General features: G+C 38.7%; 2 protein-coding genes across 15 annotated transcripts in view; one reads left to right on the plus strand and one right to left on the minus strand.

The window, feature by feature from the left end:
• ZNF567 (zinc finger protein 567) overlaps positions 1 to 27,786 on the minus strand; it is a 120,208-nt gene that overhangs the window by 25,549 nt on the left and 66,873 nt on the right. Inside the window, exon 1 of one of the 13 annotated variants that reach the window (XM_055553285.1) lies at positions 321 to 421. The exons of 9 other annotated variants lie outside the window; for them this stretch is intronic. The gene's annotated coding sequence lies outside the window, so the exon portion shown is untranslated. 3 more of the 13 variants (XM_055553283.1, XM_055553287.1, XM_055553286.1) reach the window with 3 other exon arrangements.
• Positions 489 to 24,327, plus strand: ZNF461 (zinc finger protein 461). Of its 2 annotated transcripts, XM_055553318.1 has the most exons (5): positions 489 to 748; positions 1,642 to 1,737; positions 5,181 to 5,307; positions 6,091 to 6,186; positions 21,221 to 24,327. In XM_055553318.1, exons 2-5 carry the CDS (start codon positions 1,729 to 1,731, stop codon positions 22,918 to 22,920), a joined length of 1,932 nt encoding a protein of 643 aa, XP_055409293.1. In that variant the 5' UTR covers positions 489 to 748; positions 1,642 to 1,728; the 3' UTR covers positions 22,921 to 24,327. The 2 variants fall into 2 exon arrangements, with proteins under 2 accessions (XP_055409293.1, XP_055409294.1); XM_055553319.1 differs by lacking the exons at positions 489 to 748; positions 1,642 to 1,737; positions 5,181 to 5,307; positions 6,091 to 6,186 and adding an exon at positions 9,070 to 9,203.

The following is a 27,786-nucleotide window of genomic DNA, read 5'->3' on the forward strand; positions in this document are numbered from 1 at the left end:
CACAAGAACAGGCACAAAAAGCTACACAATCAGAACGCCTATATGTACCAGGCCGAGCTCACAGCCGCCTCGGGCTCCCTGTTCTACCTCGGCGTTCCCAGCACTTGCTCCCAGTTTCTTCCCCTTCCTAGGTTCTCGCTTCCCTCCTCGCTTTCTCTAGGGCCCGGATTCTCGCTTTCCTTCCCGGCCTTCTCTCAGTCCAGGTTCCCTCTTCTTTCCTTGGGGTTCCCAGCCCAGGTTCCCACCTCCATCTTAGGCAATCCCCACCGGGTCCCAACATCACACACCCGCCCAGCGCCCGCTGGACCTACTAGCCTCACCTTTGAAAGGGGGACAGCCGTCTGCGCCTGCGCACTCCCGCGCGAGCGCTGCCTCCCAAGGGTCTCAGCGGCCTGTCTTCACTGCCGTGGCCTCGGCGCGCGCCTTCTCGACATCCGGGCTTTTGCGGCCTTGAACTACATTTCCCACAGTCCCTGGGTGGCTTTTGAAAAGAACTTTGATCTTTGGTTCATCTCTGGTTCCCCTCCGAAGTCCTCCTCGCAGTCGTCGCCCTCCTAGTGGTAATCGGAGTCTGGGCACGGCGGGCACTCGCAGTGAGGAAGCCCCCACCCTCTGGCTCACACTGGGCGTGTGGAGCCTGCGTGTAAAAAGTGCGTGTGAGCGTTTGTGGCCGTAACGAGGCGGGTGTGTGTGCGGTGATGAGGCCGTGACAGGTGCAAAATGTGGGACCAATTGGCTCTGATGTGAGGTAGGTGACACTGTGGGGCTTGAGATCTCCCTTCAGAAGACGGTGCTGTTGTTACCTAGTGAGATGGAACCCAGTGTTAGTCGCTCAGTAGTGTCGGACTCTGCAACCCTATGGACTTGCTTACCAGTCTCCTCTGTCCACGGAGTTCTCCAGGCAAGAATACTGGACTGGGTGGCCATGCCCTTCTCCAGGGGATCTTCCTGACCCAGGGATCCAACCGGGGTCTCCTGCTTTGAAGGCAGATTCTTGACCAACTGAGCCACCAGGGAAGCCCAATGGGGCTTTTAATTCTGTGACCGGGTGGGAGTTTGGTTGTGTCTGGGACAGAACTTCATTTCTGCAGTTCTAGGTTTAACATCGGGACGGAGGGGTTCGGTTGAAGATCTCCCTGAGAGAATATATGCTCCTGTAAAGACAGGCCTTTACGATGCCTGTATTAACTGGAGTCTCACTAAAGCATATTCTACGCTGCCTTTGTCAGGGCACCCCCACCTCCAGTGCCCAGACTCCAGTGCTTAACACAAAAGTGAGTTATCAGTGGAGTGAGTGTTGCCTGCCTAGGGGCCAATTTTAGTTTCTATCGTTTCCTAGGATCTGTATCCTTGTATCACTGCTTTCTCTTTCCTCTTACTTTATAGCCAGGACCCCAACTGCAGAGAAATGGTCCTCCTGCTAAGGGCCTGGGCACAGTCCTTCTTGAATAGATAGCTGGATTCCCTCCTTGCTTTGAGTAAGGTTGGAATTTGTCCAGCTTCTCTGTGATCTTTTATGTATGTGTGTTTGGGATCTGGGAATAGGAGACATAAAATGAGAGAATGTTCTAAATTAGCACATTGGGAGCTAAGAGACAAGATCATCTTTTTTTTTTTTTTTTTTTGAACCCTCTTATTCAGCAACACTTTCTTTGGACTGTGAATTTCTTCTAAAGTGGAAACAAGAAGAAGACTAATAAATACTCTGAATTCTAAAAAAAAAAAGCCATGGCCCATGTAAGTTGGTGTTTTGTTCCTCATTGAAGTAGTCCTTTTTTTTCCTTTATAGGTTCTATGCATATTTGCATTCTTTATCCTGATATTGTTACCTAACTGAATATCATATAACTTGCCAGTGAGTGGGTAAGTGATGCTGCCATGCATCCTCCTCCATATTTTCTGTAAGTTTTTTTAAAAATAGAATTGGTATTATTTCTTTCTTAATTGTCAGATAGTTTTTACCAGCAAAAAGCATCTGTGGTAGGCAGAATAATGACTCCCCTCCAAAAAAACTGTCTACATGCTAATCCTAGAACCTGTGAACATGTTACCTTATATGGCAAAAGAGACTTTGTAGAAATGATTGAATTAATGCTTTTAAGATGGGAAGATTCTCTTGGGTTATCTGAAGAATCAGGGTTAAAAGAGGATGTAAGTATGGAATATGTATGCTTCTGTTTTAAAAAAAAAAATACATTACTGAACTTTGAAGATGGAGGAAGGGGGCCATAAGCCAAGGAATGTAAGTAACCTCTAGAAGCTAGAAAAGGCAAGGCAATTGAACTAGAGAGAGCTGCCAAACCTCTCTCCATAGTCCTGCCAAAACCCTGATTTAGTCTAGTAAAACCCTTTTGGACTTCTGACCAACAGATAATAAATGTGTTCTTTGAAGCTACTCATTTGTGGTGATGTGCAGTAGCAGTAGAAAACTAATATACCATCTGAGTTTACAGTTTTCTTCATGGGGAGACTTTAATTTCTTTAATAGATAAATAGCTCTGGTATTTTATTTTTTCTTGAATTAGTTTAGTAATTTGTGCCTTTCAGGGAATTAACTTATTTCAACTTAGATGTCAAATTTTTTGGCATAAAGTTGTTTGTAATATTCCCTTATTATCATTTTAATGCCTGTCAGATCTATAGTAATGCACCCTTTTAAATTCCTGATATTGATAATTTATACCTTCTTTTCTTGATCAGTATATCAATTTTATTGTTCTTTCCAAAGAACCAGCTTTTAGTTTTAGTTTCTCCCTAGTTTGCCCTTGCTGTTCACTGATTACTGATCTTACTTATTCTTTCCTTCACTCTGTATGTTCTAGATTTAATTTTATCTTATTTTTCTAGCTTAAAATTCTCTTCTTCCATCCATGAGTTGTTTAGAAGAGTACTCTTTAACTTCCAAATATTGGGGGGGCTTTTTTAGATCTTTCTGATAGTTCATTTTTAATTCTGTGGTGGTCAAGAGATGTACTCTGTCATTTCTGTCCTTTTAAGTTTATTGAGATTTGTCTTATGGCCTGAATTGTGGACAATTTGGTGAAGGTTCCATGTGCAGTGTAAAAAAAGGGGTATTATACTGTCTTTTGGTAGAGTGTTTATCAGTTTTGTCTGTAGTGGTGATCAACTCTTCTATATCTTTACTGATTTTTTGTTGTTGTTACTTGCTCTGTCAATTACTGACAGAAGACTGTTGAAACTTCTAGATATAATTGTGGATCTGTCTGTTACAGTTCTGTTAATTTTTGCTTTATAGTAATCTGAAGCTGTGTTATTAGGTGCATGTTATATCCTCTTGACACATGGATTCCTTGATCATGAGATGTTCCTGATAATACAGTATTCTTGTCTTCAATTCTGTTCTCTTTAACATAAATACTTTAGCTTTTTTTTATTGTTTTTTTCATAGCATCTATTTTTTTCATCCCTATTAAAAAATTATTTATTTAGCTGCGTTGGGTCTCAGTTTCAGCACACAGAATCTTTGTTGCATCTTGTGGGATCTTTCGATGTGGTGCCTGGACTCACTAGTTGTGGCACAAGGGCTCAGTGTTTGCCACAAAGGGGGCTTAGTTGCTCAGTGGCATGCTGAATCTTAGTTCCCCAGCCAGGGATCAAACCCACGTCCCCTGAACTGCAAGGCAGATTCTTTACCACTGGGCTACCAGGGAAGTCCCACCATCCTTTTATTTTAACCTATTTTATGTGTATCTCATATAGCAGCACATGGTTTGATTCTACTTTTACCCAGTCTGACAATTGCTGCCTTCAAGTATCTAGACAGGGGTTAGCAAATTGTGGCATACTGGCCAATGCAGCTCACAGCCTTTTTTGGTATGGCCTTCAACCTGAGAATGGTTTTGCATTTCAGAAGGGCTATAAGTAAGTTAAGAAAAAAGAACGTCATGGGGGCTGTATGTGACACACAGATCTTGAACCCCTTATAGGGTAGGTTGCTTATCTCTGCTTCACTTAGTTCTTCTTCTGGGGTTTTATCTTGTTCCTTCACTTGGAGGATATTTCTCTGTCACCTCATTTTCCTCAGTTTACTGTTTTTAATTTCTTTTTTCTGATAGGTTGGTTACCTTTTCCACTTGGAGAAGTGGTCTTGTAGGAGGTGTCCTCTGTGTTTCAGCAGTGCTCCCCACTCTGGTCACTAGAGCTATATGCTCTAGGTGTGCCCTGTATTTGGACTGTGTGGGTACTTCTGTTGTGGGAGGCTGACTACTGTGAGCAGTCTGGGAGGCATGGCTGGCTTTTGGTCTGGTTGTCTAACAAGCCCTTTAAAATATCTATATCTATATATATTTATTTATTTGGATGTGCTGGGTCTTAGTTGTGGCACATGGGATCCAGTTCCCTGACCAGGGGTTGAATGCCGGACCTCTGCACTGAGAGCGTGGAGTCTTAGCCACTGGACTGGACTATCAGGGAAATTCATGGCCCTGTCTTATGCAGAGGCTGATGGGCACTGGTTGGCAGAGCTGGATCATGAGACTGCTGGCAATGGGGCCTCAGAGGATCTCAGAACTAATGTTGGCCCACTGGCACAGTGAGGGGGCAGAGCTAGGTTCTGGAGTAGGTAGTTGTGAGGCTAGGGTCCTAGATCTGGTGTCAGCATGCTGGTGGATGGGAGCAGTTCCTGACATGGTCCCGAAAGCTGCTATTGGCCTGCTGGTGAGTGGGCTATTGTATCAAGATCATGTTGAAAAAGACCAAATGAGGTGGGAGATATACTCTGTCCATCTTTGGAAAATATAGTCTGCACTGGATGTTTACTAAAAAATTTGCATTAAAAAATGCTTAGTCATAATGGAGAAGAAAAATCTTCAGGTCCCTTTTCTGAAGATGGAGATTGTCATAAGTTATTCTGGAAAAATTTAAAAACTTTCAACTATTTATCTTAGTTGGAAACCTCTCTTTATTTTCTTAATTTCTAGATGAATGATTAACATTTTTCCACCCTATGCAAGAGGATGTGTGTGCAGAAACTGAATTGTTTAAGAGTATGTGGGCACTCTTCTTCAGTCTCACTAAATTCATTTTCGACCCATACAAGCTTCCAGCCTGTATGCTCACTGTATCATCCCTTTCCTGCATTGACTTCTTTAGCACTGCTTTTTCCTTTTGAAAAATGTTTCTTATAATTTCAAAAATAGTACTGTGATTTGCCATTTTAGGGGTTGGTGATGTTCAAAGATGTGGCTATAGATGTCTCTCAGGAGGAATGGGAATGCCTGAACCCTGCGCAAAGGAATTTGTACAAAGATGTGATGTTGGAGAACTATAGCAACCTGGTTTCACTGGGTAAAGTTATCTGTCTCTAATAATTCAGAATCTGTTTCTTGGAGTTTCTGCTTTCTGTACTATGAATTTTAGGGCTGCCTTTCAAATAACAAGATGAATTTTCACTTTTCGTAGAAATGAGCACAGTTGGATGGAGTTACACCTTCATTTTCTCTATACTCATACTTTTCTCTGGCATTTCTTATGATTGACTTTCTTCCTTAAAAATTAAGGAGCAGAATTAAAATTCTATACCATTATAGCATAGCATGGTCAAAGAAACCAGGCTTTATCTTTTGTTTCACTTGCAGTGTACCAAACATGCAAATGTTCTAGCGCAGATAAAGCTCAACACATGGGTCCTGGGTGCAAAGCTCATTAACCTTCTCAATTAGTGTAATGGACTGACTCAAAATATATCACTTACATTTACAGTTCAAAGGAACACTATTCTATTTACTGCCGAGTTTGTACTCTTTTTTAAACAATTTGCCTTTGGAAATTACATTCTAAGAACTTTACATTTATCATGGAAAAATATCTGAGAATAAGTATTTCTGAAACTCCTTTTTTTCTCAAAGGAAAATAAGAAGAGAAAGCTTATATAATTTAAATAACATTTTACCTTAAACATTATTTGTTTCTTATGATCCTGAGGTTATCTGTATATGAGAATTGGACTCTTCTTTCTTCTCTAGACCTTATTAAGTATCTTCTTGTCCTATAGGCTTTTTAAAATAAATTCTGAAACACATTTGAATACTTTAATTTCAACCTCATCTCCATTTCTTTTCTTATAACCAGGACTTTCTATTTCTAAGCCAGCTGTGATCACTTCACTGGAGCAAGGGAAGGAGCCCTGGATGGTTATGAGGGAGGTGACAAGAAAACGGTGCCCAGGTGAGTGAGCAGGAAGTCGTTGCAAGGAGTAGGCCAACTGGTCAGACTGTTGGGCTGGTAAAGTTATTTTAGACAGACTAATTAGGGAAAATCTGGTTTAAAAACTTATTACAATGTTATAGTAATCAAACAGTGTTGTACTGGCATAAAGACAGATATATAGATGAATGGAGTAGAAGAGAGTCTGGAAGTAAACCCTCAGATATATGACAAGATGATTTTAGATAAGAGTGCCAAGACTATTCTATGAGGGAAAAGACTGTACTCTTGGTTTTGGGGAAACTGAATACCCCACATGCAAAGGAATAAAATTGTATCCCTACCTTACACTATATACAAAAATTAACTCAAAATGGGTCAAACAAGTAAATCTAAAACCCAAAACTATAAACCACCTAGAAGAAAATATAGGGGGAAATGTTTCATAACTTTGGATTTGGCAGTAATTTCTAGGATATGACATCAAAGGACAGGTAGTCAAAAAAGACAAATGTCAAAGTTAAAAAACTTCTGTCCATAAAAAGATGTAATCAATAGAGTATTATTTTTTTTTTTAATTCATGCAAGTTCTTTTTACTAGGAGATGAGAATACAATTTTTAAACATCATAAGGATGGGTCTTCCCTGGTAGTTCAGTGACTAGGACTCCGCATTCCCAGTGCAGGGGGACAAGCTTCAATCCCTAGTCAGAGTGGGGCGGGGGGACTAGATCCCACATGCTGCAACTAAAAGGTCTCACCTGCTGCAACTAAGACCTGGCACAGCCAAATAAATAAATAGATAAAGAAATATTTTAAAAAATCATTTAGCTTTAAAAAATAAATAAATAAAAATAAATGTTATAAAGATATTTTCAATCTAGTAGTGGATCAAGAACATATGAATATATATTCTAATAGAATATTTAGGAAAAATTAAATTAATAAGAGATTGTGAAAATTAAAGAAAATGACTACATTGAGGAGATAGAGATGGTAGAGGAATGATTGGAAAGGAATGATTGGTCCTAAGTAAGACCTTAGGAAAGTATAAGGTCATTAGGTTCATTCCACAAGACCAGGTTCATTCCACAAATCAGAGGTCTTTGATGATGTCTGTAACTCACAGTACTCCAGAGCTATGAGAAGAGTTGTTTCTGTTATTTGAAGCCACCTAGTTTGTGGTACTTCGTTAGATCAGCTCTAGGAAATTAATACAGAGGGGGAACATGGAAAAGTAATATATACTCTCCTAAGTGTTTTGCTTTCATTTAAGATGTTATTTTAATTATTTTTTTATACCTGGTGAGGCCTTTCCTTTTGCATAGGTGTGGTGATTTCTTTTAAAAAAATTTTATCTTGAAATATTGAATCAGCCTTACCTTGAGTATTCCACTTGATCATGATACATATTATTTTTTTATTCACTTTTGGTTTTGGTTGGTAAAATTTAATTGAAGAGTTTTTCATCTAAGTTGATGGGAGATATTGGCCTGTAGTTTTTTTGTGTGTGCATGTATGTGTGCTGCCTTTGCCTAGTTTTGGTGTAAGAATAATAGTGGCTTCATTAAGTAAGTTGACAAGTATTCCCCTTTCATCTTTTTCTGGAAGAAATTGTGTAAAACATTCTGTAAAGGTTTGGTAAAATTCTCCAGTGAAACCATTTGGATCTGAATATTTTTTTTTAGCCTCTTTTAAATTATAAATTCAATTTGTATTAATATAATAGTTATAGGACTTCCCTGGTGGCTCAGCTGGTAAAGAATCCACCTGCAATGTGGGAGATCTGGGTTCAATCCCTGGGTTGGGAAGATCACCTGGAGAAGGGAATGGCTTACCCACTCCAGTATTCTGGCCTGGAGAATTCCATGGACTATATATCCATGGATCGCAAAGAATCAGACCCAGCTGAGTGACTTTCACTTTCTTTCTTTCTTTCACTTTAACAGGACTATTCAGATTTCCTGTTTCATCTTTGGTAGTTTTGCTAGTTTGTGATTTTCAAAGAATTGCTTCATTTCTTCTAAGTTGTCAAAGTCATGAGTGTAAGTTATATGTGGTATTCTTATTATCCGTATGATGGATTTTATATATATATATATATATGTATATATAAAAATGTATATGTATATATAATATCCATGTATATAAAGGACATACATGTCCTTATAATCCTTCAAAAATTTTTTTCTTTGAGATTTTTTATTTCACTCTTGGATTGTTTAGAAACGTTACTTGGAGGTGTTTGGAGATTTTCTTGTCTTTCTTTTATGGTTTGATTTTATTCTGGTCTCATGTGAAAGTTAGAGGAGGCTATCTACAAGAGTCTTCCCTCACTTCTGACATCAATTCCACTTTCAAGGGACTCCCTGGTGGTCCAGTGATTAAGAATCTGCTTTCCAATGCAGAGGGGGTGGGTTCAATCCCTGGTTGGGGAACTAGGATCCCACATGCCATGTGGTGTAGCCAAAAGACTTTTTTTTTAAAAGTTGCACTTTCAAGGGTTCCCAAGACCACTGTAACATTTGATAAGTCACTAAAAGGATTTGTAGAATTCACTGAAAGTTATCATCCTCACAGTTAGTTTGTTATAGCAGGAGACAGATTAAAATTAGCTAAAGGAAGAAGTATATAGGGCAGAGCCTAGACCCAGAGTTCCAAGTGTGGAACTTCCCATTGTCCTTTCCCAGTGGAGTCACGGACAGTGCTAACTTTTCCCATCAGCTATGTGTAATAATATGCATTTGGGCATATTGCCAAATAGAGAAACTCACCTGAGCCTTAGTGTCCAGAATTTTTACCACGGTTCCTTGTTGGTTACCCATGTAGCTGACCTTTAGTTTCTCGTCTCTTAGGAGGTAAAGCTGATAGCTTTAGTCTCCAGTCTTTTTGAAGGAAAGTTGATACCTCATGGCTGAAAACTTCCATCATAAATTTTATCATTAGATTTGTCTGGTGGCTTTGGCCCTCAGATAAACAAAAGACACTTTTTGTAGAGGTCACCTCCCTGGAGATGAAGACAAAAAAACCTTTCTTCAGGTAAGATTAAATTCTTTATTATATATCATAGAACATATTCTATATGATTTTGATTCTTTTAAGATTCAAGATTTGCTTCATGACCCAGAATATGGTCTGTCCTGGGGAATGTTCAATGTATGTTTGAAAACGTGTATTCTGCTGTTGTTGGGTAACATGTGCCATGAATGATGATTACATCATATTTGTTAATGGTCTTGTTTGTTTCTTCCATATTCTTCCTGATTCTCTGTCCAGTAATTCTATCAGTTGCTGAGATTAGGGTATTTGAGTCCCCAGCTATAATTGTGATTAGTGTATATCTCTCAGCTCTGTCAGTTTTTCCTTCATGTGTTTTGGAGCTCTGTTAGTACTGCTTATTAATTTCTTTACTCTGAAACCTACTTTATCTGATACTAATATAGCATTTCTATTTTCTTTTGATTATTTACATGATACATATTTTTGAAATGAGTTTCTTGTAGTCACCATGTAACTGGGTCATGTTATTTATCCATTGTTTCAACCTCTGTCTTTTAATTGGTGATGTAGATCATGTACACTTAAAATAATTATTGATGTATTAGGCTTAAGTTTGCCCTTTTGTTATCTTCTGCTGGTTCCCCCTGTTTCTTGTTCTTGTTTCTTTTATCTTGCTTACCTGTGAGTTGGGCTTCCCTGATACCTCAGTGGTAAAGAATCCACCTGCCAATGCAAGAGACACATGAGATCCCGGTTAGATCCCTGGGTCAGGAAGATCCCTGGAGAAGGAAATGACAACCACTTTAATATTCTTGCCTGGGAAATCCCATGGACAGAGGAGATTGGTGGGCTACAGTCCATGGGGTCGAAAAAGACTTGGACACAACTTAGAGACTAAACAACAACCACCTATGAGTTACTCAAACATTTTTAGAGTTCTATTTTGATTTATAGTGTTTTTTTAAATATACTTTTTTTTTTTTTTAATTTCAGTGTTTGTTCACACATGCACACACACACGTTTATTTATTTATTTAGCTTGCTGGCATTGAAATTTAACCATTTCAAGTGAAGTGTAGAAAGATTACATCCATTTAGGTCCTTTACTCTTTCCATTTTTTTCTTTTGATTGTTTAAAGTATGTCTTCTACATAAATTGATCACTATGTAAGATACTGTTAGAATTTTTGTTTCAACCATAAAATAAGGTAAAGAAACTTGTGGAGTGGGATAGTCTATTATGTTTACTTTTATTTTTTCCCATTCTTGTCTTTCTTTTCTGAAGGTCTCACCTTCTTCTATTATTATTTTCTTTGTATTTGGAGAGCTATTTTCAGCTATTCTGTAAGGGCTACTTGTAATAACACACTCTCTTAGTTTTCTTTTGTCTGAGAATGCCTTTATTTCTACTTCATTCCTCAAAGATAGTTTCACTGTGTGTAGAATTTGAGGTTGACAGTTCTTTTCTTTAAGCACTTAAAAAGTATTGTGCCATTTCCTGTTGCTCAACATGGTTTCAGATGACAAATCCAGTCTTTTGAATTGGTGTTCCTCACTATTTAAAAATATTTTTTCTTTGTTTAGTTTTCAGAAATATGTATTTTGGTTTGATTTCTATTTATCTATTTAGGAATTTTCCCAGTTTCTTGAATCTATAGATTTGTGTTTTGTATGAAATTTGGGAAGTTTTCAACCATTATTTCTTTGAACACTTTTTCAGTCCCACAGTCTTTCTATCCTTCTGGGACTTGGACGATATGAATCTTTTGCTATTGTCCCACAGGAAATGAGGCTCTTTTTAAAAAAGTCTTTTTATCTTTGTTGTTCAGGTTAATACAGTTTTTAATTTCACTGAATCTAGGGTCTCTGTCATCTCCACTCTACTCCTGAGACCATTCAGGGTGTCTCTTATAACAGTTATTATAGTTTTCATTCCATTTACTTTGTATAACTAGTATCTTTTAAAATATTTTATTTTATTATCTTTTATTGAGGAATAGTTGACTTACTATGGAGAAGGAAATGGCAACCCACTCCAGTGTTCTTGCCTGGAGAATCCCAGGGATGGGGGAGCCTGGTGGGTTGCCATCTATGGGGTCACACAGAGTCGGACACGACTGAAGCGACTTAGCAGTAGCAGCAGCAGTTGACTTACAACAGTAAATTCTTCTTTATGGCTAAGGAATATTTCATTGCTTATTACATCTTCTTTACTCATTCATCTGTTGATGGACACTTGGGTTGCTTCCATATCTTGGCTGTTGTGAACAATGCTGCTGTGAACACTGGGGTGCATGTAGCTTTTGGAATTAGTGTGTGCACATGTGTGTGTTTGTTTATTTTTAAATATGCCCAGCAGTGGAATTGCTGGGTCATATGGTAGTTCTGTGTTTAGTTTTCTAAGGAACCTCCACACTGTTTCCCCTAGTGGCTGCACTAATTTACATTCTCACCAACAGTGTACAAGGGTTCCCTTTTCTCCGCATCCCCGCCAACACTTGTTTCTTGTAGACTTTTTGATGACAGCAATTCTGACAGGTGTAAGGTGATACCTCATTATGGTTTTTATTTTCATTTCTCTGATAATTACAGATGTTGAGCATTTTTCTTGTGTCGGTTGACCATCTGTATTGCTTCTCTGGAAAAAAAATTTTTCATGTCTTTTGCACATTTTTAATCAAGTTGTTTGCTTTTTTGGTATTGAGTTATGTGAGCTGCATGTTTTGGATATGTATCTTGGATATTACCCTATTGGTCATATCACTTGCAAATATTTTCTCCCATTCAATGGGTTAACTTTTCATTTTGTTGATGGTTTCGTTTGCTGTGCAAAAGCTAAGTTTAATTAGGTCCCATTTGCTTATTTTTGACTTTATTTCTTTTGCCTTTAGAGTCAGATCCAAAAATGTATTGCTTTGATTTATGTCAAAGAGTGTTCTGCCTGTTTTCTTCTAGTTTTATGGATTCAGGTCTTACCTTTAGGTCTTTAATCCATTTCGAGTTTATTTTGTACATGGTATGATGGTATGATGAAATATTCTAACTCCATTGTTTTATGTGTTGCTGTCCAGTTTTCTGAGTACTACTTATTGAAGATACGGTCTTTTCTCCATTGCATATCCTTCCCTCCCTTGTCATAGATTAATTGACGATAGGTGTGTATGTGATTGAGATTTTAAATTATCTTTTTAAAATGAACCTTAGAATTCCCATTTTTCTGATATTTGCCTTGATTTCTCTAAAGAAGAGGAAGATCATAAAGACAGTGTGAGGGCAGAGTACTTTGTTTTCATGTTTCCCCTACCACCAGACTTTTTCTTGTTGAAGTTTTCATTTATGTTTTTTCTTAAGTAATTGCCATTACCTGATCTTTCCACCTGGTTTTCACACTCATTTCATCTACTGGTATAAACGAGGAGGGGAACAAATACAATTGATTTCTGGTAGCATCTAACTTGGCTTGGAGATTAGTGGGGAATGTATATACTCCAGTAGCTAGTACCATTTAGTTTTCTGGGTCCTGTCATAATGTTTTCTAGAGAGAATGGAATATTCTGTTTAATCTGAGGGTCTTGTCTGTCTGAATTAGTTAAGAACCAACGCTGTAGAACCATCAATTCTATGTGTTTCTCCCTGATTTCTATCCCCTGCTACATCCCCAGAGGTAATCATTATTTTATATTCTGTTATGGTTATTCTATTTAAAACTAGTTTACCACATTTGTGTATGCCCTTATATACTATATTGTGTTTTGCTTGTTTCTTTTATAAAAATGATAATGAGTATGTGTCTTCTGTGATTTAGTTATTTTGTACCACATGGTTTTACAAATTTTCCCAAATTACTTTATACCTGATTTCATTTTCACAGCTATATAATATTCCATTCCATATTTTTCTGGTTGTTAATTCAGTTCAGTTCAGTCACTCAGTCATGTCCGATTCTTTGTGACCCCAGGAATCGCAGCACGCCAGGCCTCCCTGTCCATCACCAACTCCCAGAGTTCATTCAAACTCATGTCATTGAGTCGGTGATGCCATCCAGCCATCTCATCCTCTGTCGTCCCCTTCTCCTCCTGCCCCCAATCCCTCCCAGCATCAGAGTGTTTTCCAGTGAGTCAACTCTTCGCATGAGGTGACCAGAGTATTGGAGTTTCAGCTTTAGCCTCAGTCCTTACAATGAACACCCAGGACTGATCTCCTTTAGGATGGACTGGTTGGATCTCCTTGCAGTCCAAGGGACTCTCAATAGTCTTCTCCAACCCCACAGTACAAAAGCATCAATTCTTCGGCGCTCAGCTTTCTTCACAGTCCAACTCTCACATCCATACATGACCACTGGAAAAACCATAGCTTTGACTACACGGACCTTTGTTGGCAAAGTAATGTCTCTGCTTTTCAATATGCTATCTAAGTTGGTCATAACTTTCCTTTCAAGGAGTAAGCGTCTTTTAATTTCATGGCTGCAGTCACCATCTGCAGTGATTTTGAAGCCCCAAAAACTAAAGTCTGATACTGTTTCCCCATCTATCTGCCATGAAGTGATGGGACCAGATGCCATGATTTTAGTTTTCTGAATGTTGAGCTTTAAGCCAACTTTTTCACTCTCCTCTTTCATTTTCGTCAAGAGGCTTTTTAGTTCCTCTTCACTTTCTGCCATAAGGGTGGTGTTATCTGCATATCTGAGGTTATTGATATTTCTCCTGACAATCTTGATTCCAGCTTGTGCTTCTTCCAGTCCAGCGTTTCTCATGATGTACTCTGCATATAAGTTAAATAAGTAGGGTGGCAATATACAGCCTTGACGTACTCCTTTTCCTATTTGGAACCAGTCTGTTGTTCTGTGTCCAGTTCTAACTGTTGCTTCCTGACCTGCATACAGGTTTCTCAAGAGGCAGGTCAGGTGGTCTGGTATTCTCATCTCTTTCAGAATCTTCCACAGTTTATTGTGATCTACACAGTCAAAGGCATAAACAAAAAAGCAGAAATAGATGTTTTTTTGGAACGCTCTTGCTTTTTTGATGACTCAGAAGATGTTGGCAATTTGATCTCTGGTTCCTCTGCCTTTCCTAAAACCAGCTTGAACATCAGGAAGTTCACAGTTCCCATATTGCTGAAGCCTGGCTTGGAGAATTTTGAGCATTACTTTACTAGTGTGTGAGATGAGTGCAATTGTGCGGTAGTTTGAGCATTCTTTGGCATTGCCTTTCTTTGGGATTGGAATGAAAACTGACCTTTTCCAGTCCTGTGGCCACTGCTGAGTTTTCCACATTTGCTGGCATATTGAGTGCAGCACTTACACAGCATCATCTTTCAGGATTTGGAATAGCTCAACTGGAATTCCATCACCTCCACTAGCTTTGTTCCTAGTGATGTTTTCTAAGGCCCACTTGACTTCATATTCTAGGATGTGTGGCTCTAGGTGAGTGATCACACCGTCATGATTATCTGGGTCATGAAGATCTTTTTTGTACAGTTCTTCTGTGTATTCTTGCCACTTCTTAATATCTTCTGCTTCTGTTAGGTCCATACCATTTCTGTCCTTTATTGAGCCCATCTTTGCATGAAATGTTCCCTTGGTATCTCTTGAAGAGGTCTTGAAGAGACCTTGAAGAGGTCTCTAGTCTTTCCCATTGTGTTGTTTTCTTCTATTTCTTTGCATTGATCACTGAGGAAGGCTTTCTTATCTCTCCTTGCTATTCTTTGGAACTTGCATTCAGATGCTTATATCTTTCCTTTTCTCCTTTGCTTTTCGCTTCGCTTCTTTTCATAGCTAATTGTAAGGCCGCCTCAGACAGCCATTTTGCTTTTTTGCATTTCTTTTCCATGGGGATGGTCTTGATCCCTGTCTCCGGTACAATGTCACGAACCTCCGTCCATAGTTCATCAGGCACTCTATCAGATCTAGTCCCTTAAATCTATTTCTCACTTCCACTGTATAATCATAAGGGATTTGATTTAAGTCATACCTGAATGATCTAGTGGTTTTCCCTCCTTTCTTCAATTTGTCTGAATTTGGCACTAAGGAGTTCACGATCTGAGCCACAGTCAGCTCCTGGTCTTGTTTTTGCTAACTGTATAGAGCTTCTCCATCTTTGGCTGCAAATAATATAATCAATCTTATTTTGGTGTTGACCATCTGGTGATGTCCATGTGTAGAATCTTCTCTTGTGTTGTTGGGAGAGGGTGTTTGCTATGACCAGTGTGTTCTCTTGGCAAAACTCTACTACTAGCCTTTGTTCTGCTTCATTCTGTACACCAAGGCCAAATTTGCCTGTTACTCCAAGGTTTTCTTGACTTCCTACTTTTGCATTCCAGTCCCCTATAATGAAAAGGATATCTTTTTTGGGTGTTAGTTCTAAAAGGTCTTGTAGGTTTTCATAGAACTGTTCAACTTCAGCTTCTTCAGCATTACTGGTTGGGGCATAGGCTTGGATTACCGTGATATTGAATGGTTTGCCTTGGAAACGAACAGTGATCATTCTGTCGTTTTTGAGATTGCATTCAAATACTGCATTTTGGACTCTTTTGTTGACCACGATGGCTACTCCATTTCTTCTAAGGGATTCCTGCCCACAGTAGTAGACATAATGGTCATCTGAGTTAAATTCACCCATTCCAGTCCATTTTAGTTTGCTGATTCCTAGAATGTCAACATTCACTCTTGCCATCTCCTGTTTGACCACTTCCAGTTTGCCTTTATTTATGGACCTGAACCTATTCCAGGTTCCTATGCAATATTGCTCTTTATAGCATCGGACCTTTCTTCTATCACCAATTACATCCACAACTGGGTATTGTGTTTGCTTTGGCTCCATCCCTTCATTCTTTCTGGAGTTATTTCTCCACTGATCTCCAGTAGCATATTGGGCACCGACCGACCCGGGGAGTTCATCTTTCAGTATCCTGTCATTTTGCCTCTTCATAGTGTTCATGGGGTTCTCAAGGCAAGAATACTGAAGTGGTTTGCCATTCCCTTCTCCAGTGGACTACATTCTATCAGACCTCTCCACCTTGATCTGCCTGTCCTGGGTGGCCCCACACGTCATGGCTTAGTTTCATTGAGTTAGACAAGGCTGTGGTCAGTGTGATCAGATTGGCTAGTTTACTGTGATTATGGTTTCAGTGTGTCTGCCCTCTGATGCCCTCTTGCAACACCTACTGTCTTACTTGGGTTTCTCTTACCTTGGACGTGGTGTATCTCTTCATGGCTGCTCCAGCAAAGCACAGCCGCTGCTCCTTACCCTGGACTAGGGGTATCTCCTCACAGCCACCCCTCCTGACCTTGAACATGGCCTTCCCAGGTTGTTAATTCCTGACCTTGAACGTGGACTTCCCTGGTTGTTAATTAGATTGTTCATAATGTTTTGCTAGTATATACAGTGGTCGGAGAAGGCAATGGCAACCCACTCCAGTACTCTTACCTGGAAAATCCCATGGACGGAGGGGCCTGGTGGGCTGCAGTCCATGGGGTCACTAGGAATCAGACACGACTGAGCAACTTCACTTTATTTTTTCACTTTCATGCACTGGAGAAGGAAATGGCAACCCACTCCAGTGTTCTTGCCCCCTCTATGGGGTTTCATAGAGTCGGACACAGCTGAAGTGACTTAGCAGCAGCAGCAGCATACAGTGGTACTGTTAATATTCTTACACATCTCCTGAAGCACATAGTATGTTATTTACTAGAACTGGAATCGCCAGGTCATAAAACACATACATCTTCAACTCTGTATTATAACAAATTGTTTTCCTACATGTTGGTACTAATTTACATTACCACTGGCAGTGTAATAATTTTGGGTCTTCAACATCTTAACAACATTTCAAATTCTTAGACATTTAAAATTTTAGTCTGATGACAATAAAATTGTATCTCATATCTTAATTTGAGTTTCCTTGATTCCTGATGAGTTTGAGCATTCTTGCATATGACTACTTAACACTGGTGTTTCTTCTATGAAGTGTCTATTCAGATCTTTTGCCCATTTTTCTTGTAGGTTACCTTTTTTCTAGTTAGACTTGTATCTTTTGTGTCTTGTTTAAGAAATTTATGTTGTTGTTTGTTGCTGTTTAGTCATTAAATTATGTCCAACTCTTTTGTGACCCCATGGCTCCTCTGTCCATGGGATTTCACAGGCAACAATACTGGAGTGGGTTGCCATTTCTAGGCAGTTGAGTTGAGAAGATGCCTTTTCTAGGGCATCTTCTCAACTCAAGGATTGAACCTGTGTCTCCTACATTGCAAGCAGATTGCTTATCATTGAGCCACCAGGGAAGCCCTTTTTATGTATACATATATATTGTTTCGGAGAAGGCAATGGCACCCCACTCCAGTACTTTTGCCTGGAAAATCCCATGGATGGAGGAGCCTGGTAGGCTGCAGTCCATGGGGTCGCTAGAGTCGGACACGACTGAGCGACTTCCCTTTCACTTTTCACTTTCATGCATTGGAGAAGGAAATGGCAACCCACTCCGTTGTTCTTGCCTGGAGAATCTCAGGGATGGGGGAGCCTGGTGGGCTGCCGTCTATGGGGTTGCACAGAGTCGGACACGACTGAAGCAACTTAGCAGTAGCAGCAGCAGCATATATTGTTTTTTGTCACAAGCCTTACAGTTTTTCCATTTAGAGTTTATGTATTTATAGTGCATGGTAGGGATCCAAGTTAATTTTTTTCCCTAGCTATAGCTATTTTTTCTAATATGATTCAGTAATTCTTTTCTCACTGATCTGCAATGCTTCCTGTGTGGATCTGTGGATCAGCATGAATGAACCTTGAGGATATTATGCTAAGTTAAATAAGCCAGTCACATATAGAAAAAAAAAAAAAAAAACACCCAGCAAATACTATAGGACTCTAGTGATATAAGGTATCTAGTCAAATCCATAGAAATAGAAAGTAGACTGGTGCTTGCCAGAAACTGGAAGAGGGAAGAATGGGGAGTTATTAATGGGTACAGAGTTTCAGTTCTGCAAGGTGAAAAAGTTCTGGGGATTGGTTGTATAACAGTGTGCACATACTTAACACTACTACACTATACACTTAAAAGTAGTAAGATGGTAAATTTTATGTACTGTGTATTTTATCACAATTTAAAAAATATTTTTAGAGGTAGTGGTAAAATTTAAGAGTTAGCAGTATATGATTGGTATTTAAGCCAGACTGTTATTAAGGGAAAGGGTGTAGATTGAAGGCTGACCAGAGCCTGATTTCTGGGACATTCCAACATTTAGAGGTCAGAAAGTGGAAAGGAATGCATTAAGGTGAACTGAATATAAGTAGAGATGTAGAAGGGTAACCAGGAGAATATGGTATAAAGGGAGCAACTGGATTGATCAGTTGTGTCAAATGCTAGTAATGAGTCAAATAGAGTGATGACTGGCATTTGAGCACTGATTTTGGTAATTTTGTTAGTGACTTTAGCTAGAAATGTTTCAACAGAATTATGAGTTGATATATTTGTTGGAGTGGATTACAGAGAAAATGACTAACATACAAAGTCACTTGATCTAAGACAGAATCAGGGAAAGGACGGCCTTTTTAATGAAGGGGGTTGATATCTATTGAAAAATAGGAATCTTGATTTCTGCCTCACACTAGGTGGATTATAGATCTAAATATGAAAAAACTTCTAGAAGACAATATGAGTGTATTTTATGACCTTGGAATCAGACTGTTTTAGAACTAACAATTTCTGTTTATCAAAACATTGTATTAAGAGAGCAAAGGGGCCAGCCTCAGAATGGGACAAGATACTTGCATTATGTAGTTGGTTATATGTATAGTTGCATTATGTAGTTGGATATATATATCCAGAGTATATTAAGGATTCCCTATAACTCAAAAAGACAACTAAACCCTAGAACTACCCAAATGTCCCTCGACTGAAGAATGGATAAACAAAATATGGTTTATCTGTACAGTGAAATATAACTCAGTCATAAAAATAAATGAAGTACTGATACATGCTACAACATCATTGAACCCTGAGAACATAGTAAGTGAGAACAGACACAAAAGGTCCATATTGTATAATTACATGTTTATGAAATTTCTTGAAAAATTCATAGAGACATAAAGCAGATTGGTGGTTTCCAGGGCATGGGGGTGAAGAGGAGAACAGAACATGACTGTGGATGTGAGGTTTCTTTTTGGCGTGATGAAAATAATCTGGAATTAGAGATCTGATGGTTGCAGAACATTGGGAGTGTACTATAAGTTACTGAGTTATACACTTCAAAGTGGTTAAAATGATGGATTTTATATGTACTTACTCCTAAATTAATAAAAATGAATGAAGTACTTGGATAGGCAATTTATTAAAGAAGATATCCAATTGTCCAATAAATATATGGCAAAGTGTTCATGTCATCAGGGAAATTAAAAATTAAACCACAGTGCAGTATCACAACACATCTGCCAGGACACTTAGATATAAGAAGATTGGCAGTAACAAGTGTTGGTGAGGATATGAGGAACAGGAACTCTTTCAGAGTTTGATGGAATTGTAAATTAGAAAACTGTTGCATAACGTCAAATGGAGCTGAACAAATGCATATCCTCTGATGTGATAATTTAACACCTAACAGAAAGGAGTCCTATTTCCACCAAAAGAAATGTGCATGAATGTTAATATCAGTACTAATCATAATAGCCAGAAACTGGAAACAGTGCAAATGATCATCATTAGGAAAATGGAAAAATAGTTAGAATTGAATGCTTTATGTATCTGTTGGCCTCCAACTTTCTTTTCTGAAACAACCTCTGAAAAGCTCTAAGATAAGAAAGAATTTGTAATATCCTAGTTGTTACAAGAGACTAATGGTGTTATGACACAATGAAGAAAACAGAAATAGACTCAAAATGTGATTTTAAAGCTAATCAGAGGCCTTATGTAAGACTCATGATAAAGAATTGGAGTTTTAAAATTTCAATTTAATGAGAGGCTCTATTAGTTTGGATATAAGTTTGGCTGTATGTGACAGAAACCCAAAAATAATTGTAGCTTAAACTGTATAGTGAACTAATTTTCTCTTGGATTAAAGCCCAGGGTAGAGTGCTGACTCTGCTCTGCAGAACCATCATGTGACACACATGACATCAAATGCACATTGCAGCCGGCTTTGCTGAGGAAGCAAGAAAATAACAGATATAGGGGGTGGGCCAGCCGACTCTTAAGAAAGTTCTCAGAAGGTACTGTATAATACTGCATTTCTTTAGGCAGAATCCAGTTGCATGGCGTATTCTGCTGCAGAGTGCTGGGACAGGCAATGTTTATATTGGGCGGCCTGTTCTCAACTAAAACCCATGGGTTCAATCAGTGTATAAAAGGGAAATAATAGATATTTGAGAATAACTAGCAGATATCACAAAATCCTTTGGCCTGGTGGAGAGTGTTAAAACATACAGACTCTTAGAGATTCTGATTCAGGTGATCTAGAATGTTTTGTAAACATCCATAATTGCAACAAAATCCCATGGTGATTCTCAAGTGCATCAAAATATGAGAACCACTGACCTGTTAATGAACTCTCTCACGTTTCTCTCATGAGCTTTCATTTCTTTCCATTCACCTTACCCTTTTTCATTGTTACATCACGGTATTTAAGAGCCCCTTAAGTCTTTCATTTCTTATGTGAATTATTTCCAATTATCTCTCTTTTCTGCCTTCTCTGATAGCTCAATTGGTAAAGAATCTGCCTGCAATGCAGGAGACCCTGGTTCGATTCCTGGGTCGGGAAGATCCCCTGTAGAAGGGATAGGCTACCCACTCCAGTATTCTTGGGCTTCCCTGGTGGCTCAGCTGGTAAAGAATCCACGTGCAATGTGGGAGACCTGGGTTTGATCCCTGGGTTGGGAAGATCCTCTGGAGAAGGGAAAGGGTACCCACTCCAGTATTCTGGCCTGGAGAATTCCATGGACTCTATAGTCCATGGGGTTGCAAAGAGTTGGACGTGACTGAGCGACTTTCACTTTCACTCTTTTCTATCAGAGATATTTCGTTTCTCTTCTGTCACAAAACTAGCAATTAAAATGTGCTTCTTTATCTTTCAGATTTGGTGTCCCAGTGTGAGCCCAAGAAGTTATCTCCAAAAAGAAACATTTATGAGACAGAATCATCCCAGTGGGCTATCATGGACCCATTTAAAAACCATAGTCCTGAAAAATCCATTTTCAGAGACATTCAGGCATGCAAAAATCAGTTTGAGAGACAGCAGGGAAAACAGGAGGGCTATTTCAGGCAATTTGTTATCAACCATGAACACATGCCCATTTTTAGCCAACATATTTTGTTCACTCAGGAATTTTATAATAGACAGAAAATCTTTGAATGTAAAGAATGCAGGAAAAACTTCAGTTACCATTTATTCTTTAGTCATCACAAAGCTCATTCTAATGAAAAACTTTCTGACTGTAAGGAATGTGCAGAAACTGTTGATACATCATACCTTACTAAACCGAGAATTCAAAATAGTAACAAGTACAATGAATGTAAAGAATGTTGGAAGGCCCTTATTTATTATTCACAATGTAAACAACATTTGAGAATTCATAATGGTGAAAAATGTAAAGAATGTGGCAAGGTCTTTAATTATGGCTCAGAACTTACTCTACATCAGAGAATTCACACTGGTGAGAAACCCGATGGATGTAAGGAATGTGAGAAGTCCTTTATGCAGCTGTCACAACTTATTCAACATCAGAGACTTGACACTGGTGAAAAACCCTATAAATGTAAACAATGTGGGAAGGCTTTTATTTGTGGCTTTCAACTTACTGAACATCTGCCACTCCGTACTGATAAGAAACTCTTTGAATGTAAAGAATGTGAAAAGAATTTTAGGCATCGATCTCCCATTACCATACATCAGAGACTTCATACTCACAAGAAACCTTATGAGTGTAAAGAATGTGGGAAAGCCTTTAATTATGGTTCAGAACTTATTCTACACCAGAGAATTCACACTGGTGAGAAACCCTATGAATGTAAGGAATGTGGGAAGGCATTTAGGCAACGATCACAGCTTACTCAACATCAAAGACTTCACACTGGTGAAAAACCCTATGAATGTAAGCAGTGTGGGAAGGCTTTTATTCGTGGCTTTCAACTTACTGAACATCTGAGACTCCATACTGGTGAAAAACCCTATGAATGTAAAGAATGTGGGAAGACTTTCAGGCATCGATCACACCTTACAATACATCAGAGAATTCATACTGGTGAGAAACCCTATGAATGTAAAGAATGTGGAAAGGCCTTTAGCTATCATTCAAGCTTCTCTCACCATCAGAAAATTCATTCTGGCAAAAAACCTTATGAATGTAGTGAATGTGGGAAGGCCTTTTGTGACGGCTTGCAACTTACTCTACATCAGAGGATTCATACTGGTGAGAAACCCTATGAATGTAAAGAATGTGGAAAGACTTTTAGACAGTGCTCACACCTCAGAAGACATCAGAGAATTCACACTGGTGAGAAACCTCATGAATGTGTGATATGTGGTAAAGCTTTTAGACTTCATTCACACCTTATTCAACATCAGAGAATTCATACTGGTGAGAAGCCCTTTGAATGTAAGGAATGTGGAAAGGCCTTTAGCTATCATTCAAGCTTCTCACACCATCAAAGAATTCATTCTGGGAAGAAACCATATGAATGTGGGAAGGCCATTAATCGTGGCTTACAATTTAACCTACATCAGACACTTCATACTGTTGAAACACCAGTACATTTTCTTCTCCCCACATCTTAGTGTAGCATCAGAAAATTCTTTTTGGAGATATACATTTCCTTTTTTCCTTCAAGGAAAATGTTGGTAAAATACTGGGGTTCATTAGTATTGATTTATTTTAGTAATCTTGAACTCTTTTTTTAAGTGGGAAAATGAAGAAGTTATTAAAAGGAAAAAAACGCTCTGGTTTCAATGCTGTTTCTGAGTTATTCTAATTATCAGTATTGGAAGTAAATTTTATAAAACTGTTTTCTCTGAAACCAGTGAAGTGGGAAAGAAATAAAATGAAAACAATTTCTTCCTCTCCTACAAATCCCTGAGAAAACCGATATGTGTGTGTTGCTTCTTTTTTCATGATCAAACATATCTGCACATTGCTTGTGTTTTGCATGTGTGCAAAAATTTTTACCCTTTATAGTGACATATTTCATAACATTTGCCTTTTTCATTAAATAATCATGGACATTTTCCCAAGTCAATACATACAGATCTGACTCATTCTTTTTAAAGTTTCAGAATATTTCTAGTATGGGATGTAGGCCAGTATTTTGAACCATCTCCTACTGTAGACATTTGTTTCTACTTTTTCACCAGAAATGATGGTGTAATAAACATTCTTACATTGTCATATTTCTATTGGTAAATTCCCAATCATGAGAGTGTGTGTGTGCTTTGATATATTAATTTTGTAGTTAAAAATATTAGGAAATAAAAGCAATATTATAAAATTCAAAAATTATCCAAAATAGGGCTTCCCTGGTGGCTCAGTGGTAAAGAATCTGCCTACTAATGCAGGACACATGGGTTTGATTCCTACTCTGGGAAGATCCCACATGCTGCAGAGCAACAAAGCCCTTCCTCCACAGTTACTGAGCCTGTGCTCTAGAGCCTAGGATCTGCAACTATTGAGTCCATGTGCTGAAACTACTGAAGCCCACATTCTGCAACTACTGAAGCCTGTAAGCCTGCTGCAACAAGAGAAGCCTCTACTCACTTCAACTAGTAAAGCCCACTTGCAACAGTGAAAACCCAGGGCAACCAATAACAAATAAATTTTTAAAAATATTCAGGGCATCCCTAGTACTCATGGATAAGAATCTGCCTGCCAATGTAGGAGACACAGATTCGATCCCTGATCAGGGAAGATCCCACATGCCACGCAGCAAATAAGCCCATATTCCATAACTATTGAGCCTGTGCCCTAGAGCCTGGGAGGCACAACTACTGAAGCCCACTTTCCCTAGAACCCATGCTCTGCAACGAGAGGCCACCACAATGTGAAGCCCACACATCGAACCTAGAGAGTAGCCCCTGCTCTCTCTAACTAGGGGAAAGCCCACACAGAAACAAAGACCAAGTACAGACAAAAATAAATTTATTTTTTAATTACCCAAAATAATTGAAAATAAAAATCTCTCCTAACGAGTCCTATAGTCATCTGCTTTTGTAACTATAGCTGTCACTTCTATTCTTCCAGGAATTAAATTTTAAAAATTATTTGGACAAAACTCGATTAATCATAATCTATGATTCATGATATTCTCATCAGTCCACATTTAGCCTACTTTTTAATTTTAATACATTAGAGAGTTTTATAAGCATTGAGGGATCTATTCATTGGGGAAGGCCTAGAGCCTAGGTCCATGGGTGCCAAACTGGTACCTGGTTCTGTAGGGCCAGTATGGTGCTGGGTTGGGCAGCCTGAGCTTGGTGTTTGGGTTTACAGGGGCAGGACTGAATTCTGAATCATACTGGTTTACCTGGGGATTCAATGGGGAAGGCTGGTGCTTGGGTCTGTGACAAGGATGGGTTCTCACTTCACTTTCCTTCCCTCCATGCAGAGGGTGCATCACTTCATGCTTCACTGCACAGGCTTGAGGAACAAGTAACACAGGTAGTGTGAAATTGTCCTTATCCTCTTTAATCTATCTTTCATTTCTGTGCTCCACCCAAGTGTTATAATTTCATGGGGATGGTTGTTCAAATTGTTCAAATTTCTATGAGACAAGTGCTATTCCATAATCTTACAATGTTACTACCACAATTCACTATTTTTGATATGTACACACTTCTATGATTTTTCACGTGTATTTTTATATTTATGACCACAAACAGTATGCAAAACAATTACAACACCTCAAGGAATTCCCTCATGCATCCCCTTTCTATTCAGACACCCCTAATCCCTGGCAACCACTGATATATTCTGGATATTTATATTTTTACATTTTCCATAATGTATAAATGGAACCATAAAGTATGTAACTTTTTGAGGCTGGTTTCATCCCTAATGTTGCATGTGTCAGTAGACCATTTTTTGTTGTTGTTGTTGTTGAGTAATTTTGAGTGGATATACCATGGTGTGTCCATTTATCCACTGAAGAACATTTGGGTTGTTCCAGTTTTTAGTGATTATAAATACTATAGACACGCATGAATAGGGTTTTGTGTGAACACGTGTTTTTATTTGTCTACACTAAATATAAGTGGGATTGCTGGGTCACATGGGAAGTATGTTTAACTTTTTAAGAAACCGCCAATGACCCAGAGGGATGTTATGGGGAGGGAGGTGGGAGGGGGGTTCAGGATTGGGAACACGTGTACACCATGGCGGATTCATGTTGATGTATGGCAAAACCAATACAATATTGTAAAGTAAAAAAAAAAAGAGATATACACACACACACACACACACACACATTAAAGCTTGTGGATAAATAAATAAATAAAAGAAACCACCAAATTGTTTTCCAGAGTGGTTTTACCATTTTGTATTCCCATTAGCAGTGTATCAGAGTTCTAGTTGTTCCACACCCTCATCAGTCACACATCTATGATTTTGAAAAGTCCCAGATTACAAACTGATGAATATCTCAAATGGTACAACATCCCAGATGAATATTAGAGACCAGTGTTGATATCTGTGTTTTACCTGTTGCATATTACTTATAAGGCAGGGCATGACAAGTCTGACTCTATTGCTGGACCACAAATTAAGTGGAGATATTCAAGCACTACCTGGCAAGAATGTTTCAGGTTTGAGATGCACTATGCAGATGCTGGGGACATGAGAAGTGAGGCAACATGCTTGTTCACATATGCAGATTATCAGAAAATGCATAGGAGATGTAGGAACCATGTTTGTAGGATGGATTTGATTTATAGTTGGACTGGAAATTTGATGTATAATTGCCATGAATTTGAGTAAGCTCCGGGAGTTGGTGATGGACAGGGATGCCTGGCGTGCTGCAGGCCATGGGGTCGCAAAGAGTCAGACACAACTGAGTGACTGAACTGAACTGGACTGGAAAAGCTCTAACATTATCTCCATGATGCATGAATGTCTGGCATTGAGCTTGATTGACATAGGGCAGAGGGATACATAAGATGCTGTTTGAAGTTGAAATTTTCCCTGAAGGTCCCCCGAGTCAACTCGTTTACTCATATAAATGATTAGAGAGCCCACTTTGACTATGTGACCAGTGAACAAAGGAGGATAAAAGTCCTTTTAGGGAACTTCTGCTCTGAGCTCTCCCAAGATTCACATAAATCTTAGTGGTTCTAATCTGGAGGTAGAGTGTAGTCTCTATGTGAATAAGGACACTGTGGAACTTGCACCTGAATGATTCTCAGACTCCACCCAACCAAATGCTTACCTACCTTTTCTCTTGGTAAGCTACATCTTTTGCTTTTAAATGAAAGCATTAAATAGTACATGGGCTTCCCTGGTGGCTCAGTGGCAAAGAATCTGCCTGCCATGGCAAGAGATGTGGGTTCGATTCCTGGGTCAGAAGATCCCCTGGAAAAGGAAATGGCAACCCACTCCAGTATTCTTGCCTGGGAAATCCCATGGACAGAGGATCCTGGCAGGCTACAGTCCATGGGGTCACAAGAGTTGGACACAATTTAGTGACTCAACAACATTAAATGTATATACTCTGTGGAGTTTTGTTAGTCCTTTTGAACTGATGAAATCTATGTACAAGTTAATTCTCTTGTGTCCTAGGACCTTGTAGTTAGGTCTACAAAGAATGAATTTGCTAATTAATTCCTATCCTGTCATATATATTTAGGAATAAGTGGACTAGAATTCCAGAACCGTGTCCACTCCTCAGAGCTGCACAAACTTCACTGACAAAAGTTGTATGAAAAGTCCTCATTTCATATATTAATCAATTCATAAAATAAGGACCCATAAAAATCAATGAAAAAGAACATTTTCAACTTCTTCAAGAAATCTTCACACAGGAGACTGAAAGATAGCCCAATTCTGGTTCACACCAAAATAGAAACCATTGGGCCTAATTTTCCTGAGAAGTAGCTTATATGTGAATAATTGTTCAAAAGCAAAACTTTAGACTTTCTTTAAGGCATTCCAGGTTACCACCTACAAGGGCATGGCTGTACTTAATGTACATTGGATTCTGTATCTTGATTTCTGTCTGCACCTTAGTTCATGAAATGACTCTGCAGAAGATCTTTCAAAGATAGACTTAACTTCCTTCTGCATTGTCCACAGCTGGTATTTTGCGGCTTTTTTTTTTTTTTTTTGCAAAATTGGGAAGTATACATTTGAATAAGTAATCAAGTTGATAACTGTAACTTACTACCACAGAAGGAGAAAAATTAAAAATATGTATATGAACTCCTCACTGAGTTGGTATTTAAGTATGTTGTTGTAAACAAAAAATACAGCCCAAACTTGAGCTGTATTTCAGGGCCAGTTTTTGCTCACATCAAGATCACCTAGTAGTCACCACACTTTTGCTCTTTGACTCTGGAATCCAAATATTCATACCTTTATTTTTACAGTACAGATACTAAGAGATTATTTTCCTCTTACTTTAATCCATCAAATTTTAAAATGTAAACATTTATTCTTGAGGG

Source organism: Bubalus kerabau, chromosome 17 (assembly GCF_029407905.1).
Source record: "Bubalus kerabau isolate K-KA32 ecotype Philippines breed swamp buffalo chromosome 17, PCC_UOA_SB_1v2, whole genome shotgun sequence".
NCBI classification, from domain to species: domain Eukaryota; kingdom Metazoa; phylum Chordata; class Mammalia; order Artiodactyla; family Bovidae; genus Bubalus; species Bubalus kerabau.